This window comes from Malaclemys terrapin, chromosome 2 (genome assembly GCF_027887155.1).
Source record: "Malaclemys terrapin pileata isolate rMalTer1 chromosome 2, rMalTer1.hap1, whole genome shotgun sequence".
Classification (NCBI taxonomy): domain Eukaryota; kingdom Metazoa; phylum Chordata; order Testudines; family Emydidae; genus Malaclemys; species Malaclemys terrapin.
The window spans coordinates 88,917,116-88,934,227 of NC_071506.1; the positions used below are offsets into that span (position 1 = coordinate 88,917,116).

Here is a 17,112-nt window from a genome sequence, read left to right on the forward strand (position 1 = left end):
ACATTTCTGTTTTGATAGTTTTTACTTATTATAGGTAACATCTCAGACTGCTATTAACTGAAAAATGCCATAAAACATATATAGATATATAGATTTCATTTTGCTCACTCAATGAAAAACACCACTTGGTATGTAGCTGGGTTTAGAAGGATTAGGTTTAAATTAGTAAATGTTGATTTCACACCGATGAAAAAAATGTTTCCATCAGTACTAATAGAAATTTACAGATAGACAGAGTAAGAAAAATGCTGCTTGATAACTTCTTAGAGTTTGATGTATTTTGACATGTGATGTTGACAATTTGTGTTTAATGGTTATAAAGCTTTAACTTTTTGAATCTCAACATCTACTGTAATTAAAGAATTATGAAATCAAATTCTGCCATGTCTATATACAGTCAATTTCGATATTTCCTCTGAGTACTTCGTGTTCCTAGTTTGTACAGATCTTTCCCACAGTAAAAGAGGAGAGAAAAACAAGAATTTGTGTTCATAAACCCCCAAACCAGCAGGGAGACGCAGAGGTAGGTGCTGTACCTGAAAGTACTTTTAACTTCTTTAAAAAATATATTAGATTTCAAGTTGATTACATTTCTGTAAAATAATCGGTAGGATAATAAAATACTATGAGTAATGAATATGGTGTGAAAGTTTCCCTTGTAATCATTGAATTTATATTACTAGAAATTTGTGTCCCAGTCAGTGAGATACTGTGTAAACTGGAAATAAAAGAGCATCTACAATATATCCGGTACATGTGGTCTATGTAAGTGCCAAATATGGATGAAAAGTAATCCAATTTATACCTCATAAATATTTGTAATACTTAGTGTATACCCAGGGCTTTCTTGTATCCCATGTAGATTTTCTTTTACACACTTAAACAACATTTCATTTGTGAAGTTGCTCCTCACTCTCATGAAATGTCTACTGTACCCCAGAGGGGGATTTGAGGAGGTAGGGATGGGGAGATGCTCATATCTAAGACACAGGAAACTGGAGGAAATGACACAAGGAAGAATCTTTGATCCTACATAATGGGCCAAAGACATCGCCAAAGCAATCCACTGAAGTCAATGGAATCATACTAGGGATGAATCCGGCCTATTTTGCTTCAAAAATCTTGACAATTGCATACTTGAATGGAAGGTGGATAGATCCCAAGAGATCTGGGGCTCATTCATCTGAGTCTGGGTAGTCATCCCACAGGAAAGTGGCCTGCTATCCCTCAGAAGGACCCATTCCTTGGTGCAGTGGGTCTCAAACTTTTGTACTGGTGACCCCTTTTACGTAGAAAGCCTCTTAGTGTGACCCCTCCTTATAAATTAAAAATACTTTTTATATATTTAACACCATTATAAAAGCTGAAGGCAAAGTGGGGTTTGGGGTGGAGGCTGACAGCTTGCGACCCCCCCATGTAAGAACCTTGGGTCCCCCTGAGGGATCCCAACCAGTAGCGTAGCTAGGGGGGGAGCGGGGCAGCGGCCGCTCCCGCACTGAGCACAAGTGGCACCTTTTTAATTTTACTCACCCAGGAGCGGAAAAAAAAAAGGCGCCACCCACTGCGGTGCTTTTACTGACGGGGCGGCACTCCAGGTGTCTTCAGCGGCACTGAAACTTCATCGCCAAAATGCCACCAAAGACCTGCGGAGTGAGTGAAGGTCCTGCTGCCGAGGTGCCGCCGAAGACCCTGCGCGCTGCCCCGTCAGTAAAAGCGCCGCAGTGGGTGGTGCCTTTTTTTTTTTTTTGCTCCCCCTCGTCCCTCCACCTGGCTATGCCACTGATCCCAACCCCCAGTTTGAGAACCCCTGCCTTGGTGGATGCAGCTTTAAACTGTGTTTGGAACCCTACCATCAGACAGAAGCCACCTGATGGATGGGATGAATCAATGCATTCTCCTGCCAGCGTGCTCTCCTGGCCAGCTCCACCCACTCTTGAGTGATGATGTCTCCCTTTCAGCTCCCAAGCTGAGTCGGGTTGTGAACTCTTTACACTGATGAAAATCCCCACTTCCTGTTGTGTTTCAGCTGACAGGGGTCTTTCATCCTGGGTTATGTTAGCACAAGCTAACATAAACCTGGGGTGACTGCAGCCCTTCACTGCTAAGGTGTAGGATACACAGTATTGTCCATACTAAAATTAGCTTTATATACCTGTGCTAAAAGAACCTTCCACTAACAGTAAATTGGTCTGTGTTGTATTAGCATCATCACAGGCTTGTACGTGGTACTTTAGGCCTAGCTATTGTCTCTCCTCCAGTATATAATCTGCAAGGGGGTATATACCATTTTAAAGATTCATATATTTAAAGGTCAGAAGGTTCCCTTATGATCATCTAGTCTGATCTCGTGCATAACACACGCCATAGAAACTCATCCAGTAAATCTGCATCAAGCTTATAACACTGTTCTTTCTTTTAAATAGATATTTAGTCTTGATTTAAAGTCTTCAGTGATGGAGAATCTACCACATTCATAGGAAAGTTATTCCAATTGCTCATTGCCCTTGCTGTTAAAAAACTGCACCTTTTTCTAGCCTGAAGTTGTCTAGTTTTAGTTTGCAACCATTGGATCTCATTATGCCTTTTTCTGCTAGATTAAAAAAATATCTACTATCAGAAAAAAAACTTTTCCCTTGGCAGGTACTTTCAAACTGTGATCAATCACCTTTTAACCTCCCTCCCCCCAACTAAACAGATTGAGCTTCTTAAATCTTGCACTATAAGACATCTTTTCCAGACCTCAAATCATTCTTATAGCTCTTTTCTGAGTTCTTTTCAATTTTTCAACACCCTTTTTGAAGTGCAGACACCAGAACTGGACAGTGCTACACTAAAGTTCTCACTAATTCCAAACACCGAAGGAATATCACCTCTGAACGCCTCTTTTATATTCTTTGCTTATATAGCCATAGAATGCATTTGCCCTCTTAGCTAAAGCATCGCATTGGAAACTCATGTTCATTTGGTTATCTACAATGAACCTTAAGTCCTCTTCTGTGTCATTGCATTCCAAGATATCGTCTCACATCTTTTAGGTGTGACCTACATTCTATGCTCCTAGATTTGGCTCCATTAAAATGCATAATATCCAAATAAGCCCACTTTGCCAAGTGATCCAGATTGGTCTGCATAACTCACCTGTCCCCATCACTATTTACCACTTCACCATTCTTTGTGAATCTTCTGCAAATTTCACCATAAATGTTATACTTTATTCTGTTTTATTCTTTGATAAAGACATTGAATAGCATTGGGAGTACAGACTCCTGCAGCACCCCACTAGAAACATCCTCCTAGGATGATGTTTCCTCATTTACAATTACTTTTCATGATCCATCAGCTAACCAGTTTTTAATCCATTTAATATAGATTACATTAATTTTATATAGTTCTTTTTATTAACCAGAATGTCATGCAGGAGTATGTTGAATGCCTTACAGAAGTCTAAGTATATTATGTCATCACAGTTACCTTTATCAACCGATTTCGTAATTTCATAAAAAAATCAAATTTGAACAATTTTTATTACGGAATGTAGAACAAACCAGTAAATAAAGAGTAGTAATGTTTTGTTTGTTTAATATTGTGTGACATGTGTGCGTGTGTGTGTGATATGTGCGATGTGTGTGAATGTGAGTGTGAGTGAGTGTTGTTAGAAGGAGCCAGCACTGAGTCTATTAATGCACATTTCACTTCTTTCCCAGTTTGGCCATAATAATAGTTTTAAAATGAATATATACAATGAGTGGGCTACTTAGTACTAGCACCAAAATAAATAAATAAATGAATGAAATTAAGCAACTCACTGTATTTCCATGCCTGCCAAAAAGTTAATTTAAATAAAAATCAGCAGCAATTAATTTTCCTTCCAAATTTCCATGGTTATTCCCCAGTGTACCAAAGGGCTGGAAATTCATTTGTAGAATGCATAATCTTAGGGACTCTTGGAGAATTTATCAAAAGCACCAACCTGTTGAACCAAGTAAAATTGTAACAACAACTTTTCCAGCGGTGGTTATAATGTTTCCAATAAACTCTTTCAATTTGGAAGCCAGTGAGGCAATTCTGCGCAGTAGTTTTAATTTTGTAGTTTCTTCAAATTCCTCTTCGCTATTTTCTCCACCATCCAAATCTTCACACATTAATGCATCATCTGGCTCTAACTTTTCTCTTCCAGCCTTAGAAAGAGAGAGAAAACAATGTGATATGAAATGAGAGACCTATGTCATATAATGAGTCAAGTCATTTTTATAGTGACTGACTCTATAATCACAAAATAATCTGAATAAAGAGTTGTGAAAGATATATTAGAAGTCCATTTGGATATCTAAGGCTACCACCTTAGACTTGTCTTAAGAAGAAAGAGGTGAAAAATATTTGAGAGTAAGATTTTTCCTGTCAAATGTAATCCAGCTGGTTCCTCTGGCAGGTAGAAAGTAATTCCAGTTCTACATGTTTCTATTCAAAATTATGACCACTCAACATTCTGCCAGGTTTGTTGATTAGATTTTGTTAAGTCCCTTTGAGGCACAGATCATCAGTAGTATTTCCAGGCCCTGACCAAAGGTGGCTCCCTACCAGATGATGTTCCTCAGGGTAACCTCCTTCTTGGGATCATTACCATTCCCTATTGCAGGTTCTTTCCTTCCCCCTTCTTATGAACCCAGAGTTTATCCATTGGATGGAAGGGTGTGTTAGTAGCCTTTTCCTGGATCTTTCCATGCATTAGTTAGCAAGAGGCATTGACACAATGAACAGCCATGACAACTATCAGTAGCATGCCTGGACTTAGAAATCAAAAAATCTAGGCCTTCTTCCAAACCTAGATTTGCTTCATTACACTATCAAGGCTAGTTTTCATAGCAGAGAAAGATAATTCTGTATATGTAATTCTAGTATGGATGTGGCTATAAATGTTACTCTCTAAAAGAGATTAATACCAGTGTGCTATTAGTATAAATGCAAAAAGAGATCATGGATAGAAACATTACAGTAAACAAGCTTTCTTGTTTCTTCAATATATATCCACTGGTTACACTATGTTACTCAAACCTGACTGAATCAAATTCACCAAAAGAGCATCCCAGTTGGTCCCCACATCCCCATTCTATTTTGTTTCTGTAATGTTATGCTATCAATTTATCCAAAGAGGAGGCCCAGCATGTGGGACTGGTATTCATATAACAGTTCCACCGACAGAAAAGAGAAAGAGATGGAGAGAATCTCAGCAACAAGGAAAGAGAGAAGAAAGCGAAGTGCGCATGTGTTTGGGACAGGGGAATAGAATGAAAGAGCTATGAGGATAACTCAGGATGGATGGACGAAAAGACTGGGAGGAAAAGAGATGCATCATGGAAGCTCAAAGAAAGAGAGATGGAAGCCTGGAAGGATGAGAGAGAGTAAGAGAATGTGAGAAAGAAAGAAGGTGAAGAAACAAATAATACAAGGAAGAGAAAGACAAATTTGAAAAAAGTTAAGTGGCAATTAAACAATGAAAATGGGAGGAAAAGGGGAATTAAATAATGAAAAAAGAGAAAGAAGAAGAAGAAAACCAGAAAAGACACACACAATGGGTAAGTAATTTGTTAGGATTTGGTGGTGACCCTGGTCCAGGGAAAGATATTAAACTTTCTGAAGAACAGAAAGATACACATCATTGAGTGAAGGGGTCTTAATCGCCCTAGCCTGACACAGGATGGGGGGCATCTGCATTACCAGGAGGCCCAGCATGAATACAATTGAAGGAAAATATATTAATCCAGACACAACATAAAGGACATTTAAAAAAAAAATCTAACAATAAATGGGCCAGATCTTCACCTTGTGTAACTTGGCATAGCTCCGTTTGTTTCACTGGAGTGACTCAAAATTAAATCAGCTGAGCATCTGACCCAATTAATTTCTTTTTAATAGCTACGGGCACATGTGAGTATTATATCTAATGACTTTTCAAGAGAACAACATATTTATTGCGGCCACTGGAAATGATAAATTCGAGAGCATTGATTGGGTGGCTTCCAGTGGAAATTGCAGAACTGTTATCCTTCTGAGTATTTAACTGTACAGAATACTTCATTACAATTTTGTTAGGTGGATTCCCCAAGGGAAAGAAACTCCCTCTTGTTCCATTTCACCTTTCAACTTTTTGCCAACTTTCTCTTCCCATTAATATTGTCTGTGACTGCCCAGAAAAAGCTTGTTCCATCTAGAGTTTCTATTTTGCAGACAATGAAATATGTATTAAAAGCTGTAGAGCTGGTCTGGGAAATCCTCTCTCTCAGACACATCCGGCTGTTTCACTAATTATGTCCATTATAAGTGGAGAGCACTGGCGTCACAACCACTTTGCCATCGTCACAGTTCATTTTCATGGCTTTCAACAAACAAAGTTAATAGCTCTAGAAGCAAGGCAATCATTAGGAGGTTGCAGTGTGCACACTCAGTAAGCACTTGGGGGGTGGGGGGGTTAGCATGGAGAGGAATTACTATTGTCTGCAGCCCTTGCTGGATCTCACGTCTAGAGAGCTCTCTAGTTGATGCTACTTTACTTAAATAATTAACCACAAAACAATGCTGCAGTTCAGCTAAATGCTGCATAATATTCTTCCTACCACTATATTAATGGGAAAGACACAGGAAAAAGAGTACAATGACACCTTTCTATGTACTACAATTACTAGAAGAACTCCTTATTTAGCCTGTTGGGTCCAGTCCTGTGTTTCCAAGCCAACTGTAGCTCTATGTTTCTTGTTTAACATGATCATTAAACGGCTAACTCTTATGTGCATGTAAAAAACAAATGAAATTAGTGGAACTTCTGGATGTTCAGGGATGTGGGATTGAGCTTTTAGTGTGCACGGACTTATATAAAGGAGGACATCTTCAGCTCTTCCATTTATTTATCTGTATCTATGGAGATACTGTTTACAACAAAAATAAAAATGTAATTTCAAAGTAACTGCTATTACAAACGAGACTGGCAGACGTTCGATATAAATGACAATGTGGATTAAAACAATGAGCTCAAGGGGAAACTTTTGAAAACAGATTTTGTTTGTATATATACAAATTATGCTTTCTACTAGAGATTGGCATGTCCAGTAATCGGAGCATAGACCTTTGGGCTAAGAATTCCCAATGCCTAATCCCAGCTTTGAGAGTGACTCCTTCGATGGACTTAATTTATGCGCTTAAAGAATGCTCTTAATTTATCTTTCTTAGTTACCCCATCTGTAAATGTTTGCTAGTTCTCATGCTAGATTTTCCAAGAAGTTACAAGCTGAATCATAACATCCCCTGGCCATGCTGGCAAAATCGGTATCTGAGCAGAGGAGCACTCTTCTAGGAGACCAGAATGACAGCCACTTTCTTTCGCTATGCAGAATTTGGCAGAGATGGATCTGCATAGATGAATGTGCGTAAAATGCCTTGAATATAAAAATCATTATATAAATGCTATTGCTAGGAGTCTATACTGAATAGGAAGATGTTATACACAAGCCATTTTCATTGCAAGCTAAAAAGAGAGCTCTTTTAAAACAACAATAATAATGATTTAATATCCTGAATCAGTACCTTCACATATGTGCAAGAACGGGAAATATAAAACTGAACATAGAGAAAAAACACAAAACCAACCAATCAAAAAACAAAACCCTTACCCTGAAGGGAACAGAAAAATGAATTTAAAAACTGGTCTTGGGGGAAAACATGAGAATTTAGAAAGTATTAAACAAACTGCAGGAAATACACAAGATGGGAAAAGGAAGGAAGGAAAAAAGAAATAAGAAGAAAAAACCAAGGGTGACAAGTAAGTAAAAGAAGGGAAGTTGCTTTGTTGCATAGATGGTGGAGCAGAAACCCTTTTTCTTTCTTCTCTCTTCCAACCCATCTCAGCGGCTAAACTCATCCTGTGCATATCTTCTTAACTCCTGCCAAAAATGGCCATTTGGTTTCCCTACAACACAACAGGGATCCTGGTTTTTTTCACTTCGAGAGTCTGGTCACCCTAGTTTGGCTCCCCATAGTTCTAGTCAATCTGATGCACATTCTGTCTTAATCCCCTTTAGTCTGGGTGTTGGGGTATTTGTCAGTGTGGAGGGGGAGAACCACTGGGAAGAAGAGTCTTCCTGGACTTACCAGTCCCTGCTTACTAGTCCCAATTTACATCTAACAGATTGTTTAAAATGACAACTCTGAAGCTTCTATTGTTGTTTTCTCAAATAAAAATAGAACTAATCGCTGAGGTTGGGCACAACGTGAATGGACTAAGGATTTTGACTTCCACCTGGTGATAATGTGCCTGTTCTAACAGTTTTTGATGCGTATGCTGTAAGATATGGACATGCACATCATAAAACAGCATTATTCCAGGCAGACTGTTTTGCAAAGCCTTCACCCCACATGGGTCAGCCTGAGACTACAAATTAATGCAGCATAGGACATAGTTAGAAAAATACTTTTACTTCCATAATAAATTACTTACTATGCAACTACAGAATCCCTGTGGCTGCTGATTAAATCAAATAAACCTCTCCATTCAACTAGTATATAACATTTTTGAAGTCATAAAAATGTGTTTCCATGGCCTTTTCTATGTAGAACGGGGCCCCATGACTTTTTTATAAACAGACTAAATGTAGTTTAGGTTTTTCAACTTTGTGCAAGTCCCAGGAGTGTTCACTGTACAACACTTTTTAAAACTGCCAAACAGAGATAAAGTACAGGCAGAGAAACAGTCTTGCCTCTGTGGCAGCTACTATCATGGCTAGGGCCAGAATATCCATTAGCTACTTTTGGGGACTGCTTTAATAACATCTAGCTTTTACATGTTTCATCTGTTACAGTATAAACACTAATGCACTGAGATATCCTAAGTCCCATGGATGTATTTACTAACAGGCAGCCTTCGTCTCAATTTAAATTCATTCTTGCACCAGAAAACTTTTTTGTATTGTACCTACAACTAAGGATACAACATCTGTAAATACACAGAATAGTCATTCAGTGACTTTTGGACACGAGAAAGGACAGGAATCTAACCCTTTAAAAATCTCATGGTTGTCATCATTGCAATTTTTATTAACCAGAGATATTATAGCTAGATAGAGGTGGATCTCCAAAGGTTCTGTGGCTCAGAATGGAAAAAAAAAAAACCCTTCAAAGTTTGCCAATGTATTACACTATTTGACCTTTTGAATCTGTGTAATGGCACTGGAAAGCTCACAAGAACAGTCTCTCATGAGAGTTCAGGTGCTTCCTCCTTCAAGTTAGATCATAAAGGCAGCACAAATACCCTCTTCTGCAGTATTCTGACGTTTCCTCCCAGGAACCAGGAAACACAGAGGAGTGAGAAAATGAGAAATCAGTTTGGAGAAAAAAAAAGTTATCTGAACTTATCCAAACCTCAAAGTTTGTTTTGAGCTTTGAGCAACTATGTCAGAATCAATTTTTATTCTAAATGCAATGGCAAAAGACTATACATCAATTTTTGTGTATCAAGCTTTATATGATGCTTATAGACATAAACAGGAATGTAAAGGCAAGACAAACTATTATAAACTTGATGTTTGGATGAATGTATTCATGTTTCAGAATGTTTGGATTATAGGCAGTACAGAAATGCAAAACATAATGAGAGATACAGTGTGTACTAAGATGACAGGAATTTCTGAGTTCTAATTCTGGCCCTGATGCTGTCTTGATGAGTGACCTAAGGCAAGTTGCATGAAGTGCAATTATACTCTGAAAAATTACTAGGTAAAAATGGTTCTTTCTTATTCAACAGATCCCTGTGAGTCAGAGAGTTTACTGGCTGAAATAAATTCTTACAACTTTGAAGTCCTGTCAGCTTTCCAGAGCCCGCTCAGCTAAGAGAGAGCAAACTGGATTCTATTCCTTTTTGTTCATCATCAACAGAATTCTTAACTAAATTCCAATCAGTTACACCTGTGCAAAATCATAGAAGATAATGGGTTTCCCCAGGTGTCTGAGAGAGCATAACACAGAGACAGTGGGAGTTGCATAAATGTGGTGGAGGGCACAATTTGAACCTTTAGGACGATTCCTGACAATTTTTTTTTTTTTTTTTTAAACCAACTTAACTCTGAGATCTCTGGTTCCATTTGCAGAAAAGGGATATGCACGTATATTATCTGGAAATAAAAGAGCAACACATGGAGAGCCCCACAATGCCATTTTGATAGTGACATTTTTCAGACTACAACTGCACTGTCACCTCTTGTGTCTGTTTCTCTACCTGTAAAATAGGGAAAATATTTATCTTCCGTACTTACCTCACAGGGGTGTTGTGAGGATTACTTAATCAAAGTATAGCCCTATACAATTGTTAGATATAATTTATATAGATCATTGTGGATATTGCAACTACTAACTGAATTACATCAGAAAGTTTCTGTTTGAATAATGTTTATATCTGAACTGTTTGGTCTGGAAATCTTACTACACCAGGTTTGCATGCAAGATCTCTGCTTCCAATACCTTGGTTTCAGCTAGACTATGAGAATAGCTTATGCTATCTCAGTATTTTGATTTGATTTTTTCTTTTTTACCCAAACCTCTTTGTTTAATTTTCAATGTAACTTGTGATAACATTTTGCAGGTCACATTTTTAAGCTCATTTGTAATAAGTCTAAATGTCCACAATGCGCAAAACAAAAAAAAAATTTTTTTAAGAAGCTACCTACCATTTACTTTAAAAAATGGGAGAACTGGAAGGAAGAGGGATTTCAATGTATGTGCAGAATTTTTCAAATGAGGATCTGACCCAAAAATGTCCAAAGAAAAAATAAGCAAGACAATGCAATATTCTGCTGACAAACTTTCCTCTCATGATGTAAGCTGGAGGAGCTATTGAGGTGTCACAAACACTTATGGCCCCTAAACACCTCTGAATGACTTCAGTGGGAGATAGACCAGGACTTTACTTAAGCAGAAGGTGATCGGGGTTCTTTTTAAAAAAAATATAGGAGGAGGGTTACAAATTATGACTGGAAGAACAGCCCTCCCAAATTCCACTCTCAGCATTAGCAACTCTAATGTTTGCTCATTCCGGAACCTAAATCAATGCATGACGACAGTAGGATGCAATACCCATATCAATGCCGAATTAAATATGGCATTTATCATTTTTACACCCCTCTTCAACACAAACGGAGATACGCTGTGAAAGATAAACACAAACCAAACAAATCATAAGAATATCATTCTTGTTAATCAATATGAATTATGTGTGGGATTTTTGTCGTGAGCTTTCCACATATTTTTAATTCTCCTGCTGTTCTGTTTGGTGATTTTTGACAGTAACATTGGATGGTATTTTATATCCAGGATTTAGCCACCTATATTGAAATATAATTGAGTAGCTGCTCAGAAGAAACTGTGGCTTGCTCTCTCCTCCAAAATTAGGTAGGGAAGACAGAGAAGACAGGGAAGACAAATGAGGTAGGGAAGACAGAGAATGGCATTTCCCACTGGACACAACTGCCTACTGAACTGGCCTGCCACAGAGCATATCAAAGGATGGAACTGCTGGCAGGCTCCTTAATGCACAATGTCTCCTTAAAGCTCCCTTGGAGTGATGCCCAAGCACAAAGACCCCAGAACAGACCTACATCTAACAGACACAATCTAATCCTCAATATTTACAAGGAAATTAGGGATGAAATCTTGGCCCTATTGAAATTAACTGCAAAACTGCCACTGAATTTAAATGGTCCAGGATTTCACTCTAGGAGGGAAAAAGTAAAACCATTTGTTGAGGACACACCCTGCAAACCCCTACTCGGGCAATGAATCATTTCTCATACAACTAATGCCATTGAGATATATGGGGCTACTCATGTGGAAGAGTTTGCAAGACTGGACTTGCAATTTTTAAGAGGATTCTATGAATTTGTCCATTTCTTGATATCAAAATACTCCTTGTTAACGCTGTATAGTGGTAAATATTTTACCTGCAGTAAGTTATGTGAAGCATTGAATACTTAGCTCAGAGTACTGATAAACTGTAGATTGATTAGCTCTTGCAAAGAGTTTACAACTATACTATATAGCCTGAAAATCAGTTATAACAGGAATAAGACAAGAGTGCTGATGAAAACAAGTTTAACACATTATGGTAATACACAAAAATATAAATGTGAGACAAGATTCATGCATGTCTTAAGCAATTATCATCATCTTTCAAATACTCAACTCCTTACTTCCAAAAAGATCCCAGACACTTTAAGAACATAAATATAGAACCTCAAAAATGCACCCATTTTGTGGAAGGAGAGTAACAACTGATCAGCACACAGTACACTACATACAGTGGGCAAAATTGAACTTTTAATTTGTTTAGAACACAATTGAACTGGTCGCTGTGGATAGCATCAACTCATACCCATACCATGTTTTAAAACTGAGTCCTAATAAGCCCCGGACAAGTGGGAAAACTCCTATTCAAGTTAAAAGCCTCATGACATCACTGAAGTTCATACAGAACAGAAAGAACTGAGTCAACCCTGCTAGGATCTGAACTTGTGATTCTAGCGAGCGTTATTCTGCTCACATTTACATTGGTGTAAATCCTGGGTAACTTCATTGAAGTCAATGGAGTTACACCAGTGTGAAAGGAGAATATGAACCGGAGATTATAGTAATGTTTCACACATGGGAAATTACTGAAAACTAGGGAACCTGAAGGCTGTGACAGAAAGATAATGGTTTTTGATCTAACTCTGTAGGCAAAGGCAATCAACAGCCTCCTATGGGGAGAACTCTTAACATAGAAAGCTATGCTCGCCAGAGTGTATTCAAAAATGAGTTTTACATTATTGGTTGAAACCTATGTAGGATCAAAAGAATTTTTGAAATACACAGGAAATTGGAAAAGAAAATTGGAGTTCTAGAGTGGGATCGGGGAAGGCACAGGGAATGGTCAGAGATTTCACTTCCCAAGATACACCTAAGCAAATTTAATATGAATTCAACACAGGATTACATGGCTAATATGGTAATAAAATCTTAAATCTTGACTTCAAAAACTGTGAAGATTATAAGCCAAAAGCGAAAAAGGGGGAAAATCACAGACATGGAGTTAGGCAGGTTGACCTGAGAGGCTGAAACACCATTTGTTAATGAGAGAGAAACTGGCAGACTTAACCACCTGCAGGCTAAGACATCACTCACAATATCTGAAAAAGTGAGCATTTAGTCTCTTTATTTTCTGGTAAACAGTGGCATGTTTCAAGTTTCCATGTTGCTTATTTATTAATGATGTGGGGTGGGGGGCATGGGTGAGCAGTGAGGTAGCAAAATTTGAAGACACAAAATTATTTAGGTTATTCATGACTAGAGAGGACTGAGGAACTTCCTAGACAGCTAATCAAGAAGATGAATGGACAACAGTGACAAAATTCAATGTTGATAAATGCAAGAACCACAAGTTCTAATGCACATTGGAGGGAAATTTTTAAACTACTTATTCACCCTACAGAGCTCTAAATAAATTGTATCAGCTCCAGAAAGGGACCTGGATACTACTGTATACATGTCAATGAAAACTTCATCTCAGTGTGCAGTGGCAATTAAGAAAGGTAAGAATATGTTAGGATGCCTAAGGAATAGGATGGTGAATAATGCCTTTATATAAATCAGTGTGTGTGGCCTCATCTGTATTATTGTGTGCAATATTAGTCTCCCCATCTCAAAAGGATATTGCAGAACTAGAGGGGGTTCCGAGATATTCAACAAAAATGATTAAGGGCCCAGAAAGGGAAGAGATGGATTGTTTATCTTAGGAGACAAATAAGAGGTGACTTGATAAAATAATATAAAAGAATTATTAGTTGAGAGATTGTAACTGAGGTAGAGAGAGATTACAAGACTGACCTGAGACCACAAGAGAGATTTGTGGCATACCTGGGAATTGACCCAGATCTCCTGAATCCATTACAGTGTCATGACCACAAGACTATCCTTCCTTGCTGACTTTCATTTTCTAAACTTTTCTTTATTTAAGAACTTTTTCAAACATTTTTGAGATTCCAAATTGAGAGTCAGGGACCGTCTGAGCTTAAACCCGGTTCATATTCTTTGACCTAAAGCACGGACCAGGGATTTTTAGGATTCTAAGTAGCATGGACAAGAATAAAGTTTGAGGGGAAAGGTGATAAGTACAGTGAGAGCAAAACTAAAAATGTACATTCCAATTAAGATCACATATGGTAAAGTTTAAGTTATACAGTCTTACAGGGATTTTTTCAGTCACTTACAATATTAGACAATCCATAGATTCAGAGATTATAAGGCCAGAAGGTAACAAAGTGTTGATCTAGTCTGACCTCCTGTATAAACACAGGTCACCGGAATTTGAACTAGAGCATATCCTTTAGAAAAACATCCAATCTTTATTTTAAAATTGCCAGTGACGGAGAATCCACGACAACCCTTGGTAAATTGTTCCAATGATTAATTACCCTGACTGTTAAAAACTGTTTTTTATTTCCAGTCGGAATTTGTCTAGCTTCTACTTCCAGGCATTGGACTGTTTTATACCTGTATCTTCTAGGCTGAAGAGCTCATTATCAAATTTTTGTTTCCCATGTCAGTACTTACAGACTGCAATCAAGTCACCCCTTAACCTTCTCTTTGTTAAGCCAAATAGATTGAATACTGCACTCAAATAAACCCATGCTGACTGGCATAGTCTTCCATAGTCTCAAGAAAAACAACTCCCCCCGCCCCCATACCTATTAAACTGTATATACTGTCTCTGCATGTTGGCACATAAAATCACCATCTGCTTCAGTGACGGTTATACTTTCAGACACAGCTGGGAAGTTAACATTTCTCTTTTCTTTCCTCCTCCCACCCCCCGCACTTTATATTTTTTGACTGGCATTGTGCTTCTCTGAGTTTGCAGTCTGGGCCCTTCTCCAGCTGAATTCACCTGCTTTAGATTTTCTGAGTCCTAATAAAAAAGGCCTGCAGACACATTTGCTCCAAGTGTGCAACCATTTAGGAGTGGTAATGAGTTGGACTGCAGCCTGGTATCTGGCAAACCTTTCTACTTCATGACTCACTGCTAATTAAAACCACACTCTATGCAGCATTACTTACAAATAATTGAGTGCCTCCCACCCCCTTTCCAGCGCTCCACAGTACTGTATACTTTTTTTGTTCTGGTGCAGGTCTGTTTCTCTGAAAGTTGGATGCACTATTATGAATCAGGATTTCCATATTTTCATTGATCTTTACTATCCTTACTCCCTTAGGGTTGGATATCAATACCCTTTCACGCACTGAATTGTGTCTTACTCTGTGAGCAGTCTCGCTGATTTTATTTTACAGATTTACTGCCAGTGGAATAAACACTAATCAGAATTCGGAACTTAACCACCCTAAGAATCTGGTGTGTTTAAAATAATTCAGGAGTAACGGGATGAAGTGTGACCTTAACAACATCTGATTATGAAAAATATCTTAATTTTAGCAAATCTTTTTATATGTACATTTTATTTCAGAGGGTAGATGCGTTATCTTTGTTTTTTACACTGCTTACCATCATGTAATTCCATGCCCTAAAAACAGAGAGACCACTGAGAGTACATGGGACCTATTCTATGTAAATGACTGCCTGCTCTAAATAGGTAAAGCTGCAGGATACACTATTTGCTTCTGGGTGCAGTTCAAGGTGTTGACTTTTTGATTTATAAAGTCCTCTATGGCTTGGAACCTAGTAATCTAAAAGGCTTCCTATCTCCTCAGGCACTGTGTAGCTGGGGACATCAGCCGATGCATCCTTAATGTTATGTCTGGAGATGGGTGGCAGGGACTCCTGGCAGAAGTTCCTCAACTCTGGAATTTGCTTCACTTGCTGGTACAATAAACCCCCAGACTGTTCGCTTTGTGGCACTGTGCTAGACTTATCACTTTTTCAGATGCTTTTATTTGAAGGGTGAAATACAACAATTTAAGCCAATTAAAGACCCAGTCCAGTGTGCTTCCTAAAACATGGTAATCTATAAGCCAGTGCGGTGCTGAAGAACTGGTGTATTTATTTATTTAGGGTTCCTGATTCAACACACTAATCCAAAGCATAAATCCAAAATATCGATTAAAATCAATGCAAATGGGGCCAATGTGCAAAAAATTATGAATCTTTCAAAATCCCCACAAACTCAGTGATACAGTCCATATGTGCATCAGACTCCCTGCAGCCAGCACGGTGACGTATAGAATCCCAATATTTTTAGCTGCTTCTGTAGCATTTTATGAACACTCTTTTTAAGTAGCACACATGACTACGGGATGTTCTATGCAGAACGCCTACAGACAGCTGAAGTTGATATATTTTAAAAAAATGTTTAACTTATCATTCACTAATTTTTTACTTCACTTTAAGAATATATAGGTTATTCTGCTGTAAATGAGTTGATGGTGAAAAGAAATCAGTGCTGTGTAAAGTACTGATGTACAATTTTCCCCCCACCTTAAAATACTTATATGGCTAATTTTTTGACTTGTACATAAAAACATAGCCACTGTGCTTTGTAATAATACGTAAATCATCTATAATATATATAAAATTACAAACAATCTTGGCTGAGTTTTGCTGTAATGACAAAAATGTAGCCAAATAAATTCTCTCTCTCTCTCTCTCTCTTTCTGTGTGTGTGTTTAAAGAAAATCCTAATATCTAATTGGTTGGAAGATTGCCTTGAGGTAGTCCATGTATGAAAGATCCCATTTAAAACCTAATTCTGTTCTATTTAATCAGTATTTACTAGTTACCATTTAACCTTCTCTGCATTCCATAGCTCAGCTCCATATGCCCTTCCACACCCTCTACCTCTGGATTACCTCCTCTTCACCCAGACTACAGGCTGGGGCCCAACTCTAGCCTTAATCAAAAATGGACATCAAATCAGAGTCTCGTAAAACCACCATTCAGATAGAGGAACCTGAATGTGCCCTTTTCTTCTTCCAGTGTGCTTCTATAATCAGATTTCTCGTATTTTATGCTTGGACAAACATTTTCTGTACAGAAGATGGATAACTTTAAAGCTGTCGTCCAGAGCCTGCTTCAGTAACATATAACTTTAT

The 17,112-nt window shown here is 38.0% G+C and overlaps 1 protein-coding gene across 3 annotated transcripts in view; it reads right to left on the reverse strand.

Annotated features, from left to right (window-relative positions):
• PIEZO2 (piezo type mechanosensitive ion channel component 2) overlaps positions 1 to 17,112 on the reverse strand; it is a 429,456-nt gene that overhangs the window by 157,992 nt on the left and 254,352 nt on the right. For all 3 annotated transcript variants that reach the window (XM_054019895.1, XM_054019894.1, XM_054019896.1), the window contains exon 6: positions 3,971 to 4,178. In XM_054019895.1, coding sequence (XP_053875870.1) covers positions 3,971 to 4,178 — 208 coding nt within the window. The remainder of the gene's footprint in view (positions 1 to 3,970; positions 4,179 to 17,112) is intronic.